Source organism: Micromesistius poutassou (assembly GCF_964030765.1).
Source record: "Micromesistius poutassou genome assembly, chromosome: 6".
NCBI lineage: Eukaryota > Metazoa > Chordata > Actinopteri > Gadiformes > Gadidae > Micromesistius > Micromesistius poutassou.
The window spans coordinates 19,063,114-19,069,113 of NC_140276.1; the positions used below are offsets into that span (position 1 = coordinate 19,063,114).

Genomic DNA, 6,000 nt, shown 5'->3' on the forward strand with positions numbered 1-6,000 from the left:
TTGAAACCGATGTGTTTTGAGTTGTGAATGAATCAATGTTCCTGAGTCCTGAGTCAATTCCTGAATCAATGTTCCTGAGTTGGGGTGGTAGTGAACTCCACAGACGAGGAGCAGGATGGAAGGAAAAGGACGGTTCGGCACACGTCGCTCTGGATGCATTGAAGTGGCTGAACGGTTGAGGCGTGTGAGCGTGTGTCTCTACCAGGGTCTCCCTCGGAGTCGTTGCCTTCCTCGTGGTCATCCTCCGTGAGGGGCTTCAGACAGCTCTGGTGGTCGCCGCCGAAGGCATGCGTCCGCGGCCTCCGCTTCACCGGCAGTGTCCCGTCTACACACACACACGCACGCGCACACGCACACGCACACACACACACACACACACACACACACACACACACACACACTTTGTTATGGGATATTTAAGACACACTAGTTTGTCCATCCATCCATGTTATTTTCTGCTGATGTTCTTTTCCCCGTCTGTTCTCTCCGACCGTCTTCCATGTTTGCGGTTACACAAGCGACGTTCTATTGACGCCAGACGACAGGTGACCCGCGTGCTTCATGGGTGGAATGAAGGGCCACAGGGTCAGAGGTCAGGGACTTACCCGAGGGGACTTCAACGTCGACGCCGTTATCCTCGGCCACTTTCAGGAAAATCTACAGAACAGCGAAAGACCTCGGTTAAAGAAAGATCAACATTGTACTGCGTTATTATGAAGAAGGTTTCTCCAAGACGTGCGTTCATTAACTCATCCCTACAGAGAATCCTTAATAAACCACTGAGATGTCCCGTAAAACATTCATTCATCTCATTGTATCCAAATGAAGAAGAGTTGGACAATAAAAGCTATTCTGAGGAATGCATTACAGGAGAGGAGAGGTTGCATATCATCGCCGTGGTAACCCGGCAGCAGGTCTAACGCGTGAACGCCCTGGACGCCGCCTCACCTCCTCCAGGGTGGTGTCCGACACTCCGTAGCTGGAGATGCCCAGGTCGGCCAGCCGGTGGTCCAGGTCTTTGAAGAGGGGCACGAAGGCCCCGCCCTTGGCCGCGCTGTAGGGCAGCACGTAGGTCAGCTCGTGGCCCAGGTCCTCCACCAGCCGCGCCGCCGGGACGTGGCCCAGGATCAGGCTGGAGATGTGGGCCACGTCCGGGGCGATGAAGGGGCACATGGAGGCGGCCGGCCCGTTCTCTGGGGGGGGTGACGAGGGGAGTCGGAGGTCAGTTCGTTTCTTTTTTCTTTCTCGACAATCAATAACAGGTTTATGAGACTACGCTGACGTGGTCCCAGAGACCCAAGTAGCAAAGCTGATATCATTTAATAAAGTCTGCTTTTTATTAGAAACCATCCTGAATTGTACCCTGGAAATCCGGAGTTCTCGCGAGAGCACAATTTGTATTTGCTCAGCGTGTCACTCTGGGAACGAGCAATATAGTCCCTTCCCCGATTCCCCTGGCCCAGAACATTAACCAATCACATCGGTGTATCTGATATAGGCGGGCCAGAAGCGTTGCCGTTTTACCGACCGGATACGGCAAGAGTCTAATCTATTGGTTAGCTCCGCTGGTCTGGATACGTCACCCCTTGTAGTCTTCTGATTGGTCGTAGTGTTATCCAATTGCGTGCAGTGATATTTTCAAATACCTTGGTGCCGCCCCTCGAGTTGGGCCGTTCTCATCACTGGTTTCCAGACCCTACAGCTCTCTGGGTGTGGGCTGGCTGTCTGAGTAGTGCAATAAACAACAAGCGCTTGGTGGGAGATGCTTACCGATGGTGGCTGCCTCGCTCTCGTTCTCACTGCCGAGACCTGCATCAGAGCTACTGACAGACGCACACTCCTCCTCCTGGACAAGAGACAGACGGAGAGAGAGAGTAAAAGAGACAAAACAAGTTTATATCAAAGAAATACAAACACTTGAAATATCCAACAATACGATAAATACATCTACACACACACCAAGTCCTGAGACCTGAAACGGTTATTAATCCATCAACGTTATCATAATTATTATACTACCATAACAATGTGTTGATAACACATTCTGCCATCGTCAGACCGAAGGACAACGGCAGTAGTAACACCACCATCAGGGGACGGGGTCTCTAGTAACACCGCCATCAGCCAGCAGGGGACGGGGTCTCTAGTAACACCGCCATCAGCCAGCAGGGGACGGGGTCTCTAGTAACACCGCCATCAGCCAGCAGGGGACGGGGTCTCTAGTAACACCGCCATCAGCCAGCAGGGGACGGGGTCTCTAGTAACACCGCCAGCAGGTGACGGGGTCTCTAGTAACACCGCCATCAGCCAGCAGGGGGCGGGGTCGCCGCTGCATAACGCTTACCTTCTTGGTGAAGGACACGGTGCTGGAGGAGTTGCGGCAGGACGCCAGCGAGGGCTCGGGCTCCCTCTTGACCAGGGTCAGGTAGTAGCCGGTGCCCAGCTGGTTCTTCAGGTACAGCGAGGAGCCCACGCAGCACAGCTTCCCGTGGGAGATGATGGCGATGCGGTCGCCCAGGATGTCCGCCTCGTCCATGTGGTGCGTGGACAGGATGATGGTCCGGCCTGAGAGGAAGGGGCAGGAGCCCCGGGAGTGTCAGAGAGGGCCGGTCCTCACGTCCATTCTGGACCAATACGATTGAGCGACATTGTGGTGAACACCGTGGTCTTGTTAGGGTGTTTGACCCGAGGCCGTGCTGGTTTCAAACCCCAACGTCCACACCATGCCTTCTGCGACCTTGGAGCGAGACACCTAACCCCTACCTGCTCCTTTAATCACCTGCATCTAAAAATCACTGCAAAGTCCCTTTGGACTAAGGAGTCTACTAAACGACTTAACGTTAACAAGGCCAGATCACAGGCACCATTTTCCTCCTCAACGGTTGGTTCCTCACGGCCAATTCGCTTCGTCTCAATGAGACCAAAGAGGAGGAGGTCCACCCACCTTGTCTGTAGTTGAGCAGCAGATCCCAGATCCCCCTGCGGGCGTAGGGGTCCACGCCGGCCGTGGGCTCGTCCAGGATGACGACCTTCGACCCCCCGACGAACGCCAGGGCCACCGACAGCTTCCTCTGCATGCCCCCCGACAGCGTGCTGGTGGGGGACTTGCGTTTGTGCGGCAGGCCCGTGTCCTTGAGGATCTGCTCGATCTCCACCTTCACCTGCTCCTCCGTCAGACCCTTGAGCCGGCCGTAGAACCAGATGTGCTCCTCCACCGTCAGTCTGGGAGAACCACAGGGAGGTCAGGGGCATCACGTGTCCAGGTGACGCTCATTGAGCTACGTGAAGGAGCCTGGCTAAAGCCTCCGGGACCGGGACGTGCTTGAACCGGGAGAACTCATTTGAAGCGCAATGAGGAGCAAGAGAAGGTCTCGCGAGCTCAGGGCAGTGGGTTACGGCGAGGGGACTGTAACTCCGCTTGGGCCGGGGGCTGGCTCAGAGTGGAGGATTGTGGGTGATTCAATCCGCCTCAGATCAGAGGATTGTGGGAGATCCAAACGAGGTCAGGGGAGAGTCTGGTAGTACTTACATGCTGAAGAGGACGTTGTGCTGCGGGCAGACGCCCAGACTCTGTCTGATGGCACTGAGCTCTGTCCGGATGTCTTTACCCATGATGTAGGCCGTGCCAGAGGTCGGAGGAAACAGACCCGTCAGGATGGACCTACAGAGGAGGGAGTGTCAGCATCAGCCGCCAGCTTGGATCACTCTCATATTCAGCCCTTCATTCATTCATTGATTGATTGATTGATTGATTTGATTTGACCATTCTTGATATAAAAATATGAAACAGCAACCTGTGCCATACGTTACATAAATAAAAATAAAAATAGTCAGGGGTGACACAGTAAAGCCCTAAGGCTTATTTCCATTGTGGTCCCATTAAATTCCAGGCATACAAAACACTTGTGGTGTGATTGGTTACTGGACATCATCAGTACTGAACTCTGTACTAGTAGTAATCCTAACAGTGCTTAGAATGTGTCAACCCCAAAAGCATCCACCTAAACCAAAGTATTCAAAACGAAGCTGTAAAACAAAAAGGCGTTCCAGAAATAGGAACCATTGGTGAACATGACCCCTGCCCCGTCACTATGACCCTGTCCTCCGTCACTCACATGGTGGTGGTCTTCCCGGCTCCGTTGTGACCCAGGAAGGAGGTGATCTGGCCCTCGTAGAAGCCCAGCGAGAGGCCGTCCACCGCCAGCTTCTTGCCGTGGCGGTAAACCTTCACCAGGTTCTCGATGTACACCCCCGGCTTCAGGTGGGACGGCTCCTCCTCAATGCACACCGCTGGATGGGGAAGTTCAGCGTTAGCCTTCGCCTCGAGTCAACGTCCCCCAGCTGGGGGACAGCCCACTAGGGGTTCTCTTCTTCTATACAATGACATAGTAGTCGCTACCAAAAAGCTACACTGTTGTCGGTCATTACCATAAATCAACCACCGCTTCACATTGCACTTTACACATTTAATCAGGAGTGCCAGGACAGTCCGTTATGGGGTGTTTGACTTTAAGCTAAAAGGTTTTGGTTCAGTTCACGGAAGAGGAGTTAACTAATGGTGCGTTTCCGCTGGCGGAGGCGGGTCGATATGCAAAGGTGCGGCACGGTTCGCGTTTCCACCGCCAAAGGTGGGCGGGGTCCGGGCTTAGCCCCGTTGAGCCGTACTCATCTCGCATTACTCCCCGTTGGGGTACTGAGACGGCTAAAAGGGTGCCAACAAGTTCGAGCTACACAGGCCGTCCGTTGATTGGTCGCTTGGAAGATTCTACAAAAACCATATTGTTATGTGTTCTTGGCAGACAGACGGCTGCTTACATTGCAGGATTGAACAAACCACAGACAGGAAACACAAGAGTCAGCATTTATCAGCATTGTCTTGGATCACCAGATCACCACGGGGTTAAAACAGCCTCCCTTCTGCCACCTGGTGGAGAGAAGAGGCGTGCACAGCCTTACCTCCAGCGTTTCCTCTGCAGCCCTGCGGGATTTGAGTGGTGGTGCCCATCTCCTCTCCGAACCAGTAGGACTTAGTGAATGGGAAGAACCAGGGTCTAGGAATACCGTACTGGCCTGAAGACACACATCAAAATAGTTTAGATTGCTCAAGGGGTTTCATAGGTTAAACACAAATCCAAATTAATCTGTCAGATGCTGTAATGTGTGAACAAACGAAACCATTTAGTAACCAAACCCTGCCATTTATTTGCCCATTCTACCATATCTTCCGTAATCATGTTACCTTTAATTGTATTCAATTTCAATGCTATTTATTCTCATTCAACATTGATTTAGAATTGCATCAAACCACAATACAATAATACAACTAAATGAATAAAAATAGCAAAGACAAGGGACTGCAGTAGTGCAGTTGTCTTTGTAACAACGGAGATAAACCAGACGACCGGAGAGGTCCTCACCAGGGAAGACGGCCTCTATGTACCAGGTCATGACCCCGTAGAGGAAGGAGTCAAAGTACATGAGCAGCAGGGCGGTGGTGAGGCTGAAGTCGTCCTGCTCCAGGGGGCTGGCCACCAGGTTGGCCCACTGGATGCCCACCCCCTGCTCCTCAAACAGGGCAAAGTACTCGCAGCCGAAGCCAAACGCCACCGGGGACAGAAGGCTCTGTGCACAAACACACACACACACTCCATGTGAACATGTCCATGTGTCATGAATTGAAGCCTATTATCAATAATTGCATTGATTCTTTGTTCATATATAAATATAATTAATATACAAGCAGCCATTCCGTTTCTATTTATTTGTATATATAATATATAATGATTCATTACATTTGTATTTAGCCATCAGTTTTTTCCATCTGGATTTCTATTTATATTGATAATATAATCACGTTTTATTTGCATTTCCCTTTACCATTCTGTTCTTTACATCGGTATGATTTGAACACCGGAGAACACATCTACCCATCACACGTCACTTACAATAAAAGCTCCAGAGCAACAACAACAACAACCACAACAACAACATCTACACCAG

General features: G+C 51.6%; 1 protein-coding gene across 1 annotated transcript in view; it reads right to left on the reverse strand.

Annotated features, from left to right (window-relative positions):
• Nucleotides 1-6,000, reverse strand: part of abca1b (ATP-binding cassette, sub-family A (ABC1), member 1B) — a 39,110-nt gene that overhangs the window by 12,679 nt on the left and 20,431 nt on the right. The window contains exons 17-26 of the mRNA XM_084469383.1: nt 5,418-5,622; nt 4,957-5,070; nt 4,116-4,290; nt 3,530-3,661; nt 2,945-3,222; nt 2,345-2,565; nt 1,771-1,846; nt 949-1,193; nt 606-657; nt 203-325 (exon numbers count right to left, since the gene is read on the reverse strand). Of these exons, the coding sequence (XP_084325509.1) occupies nt 203-325; nt 606-657; nt 949-1,193; nt 1,771-1,846; nt 2,345-2,565; nt 2,945-3,222; nt 3,530-3,661; nt 4,116-4,290; nt 4,957-5,070; nt 5,418-5,622 (1,621 nt within the window). The remainder of the gene's footprint in view (nt 1-202; nt 326-605; nt 658-948; nt 1,194-1,770; nt 1,847-2,344; nt 2,566-2,944; nt 3,223-3,529; nt 3,662-4,115; nt 4,291-4,956; nt 5,071-5,417; nt 5,623-6,000) is intronic.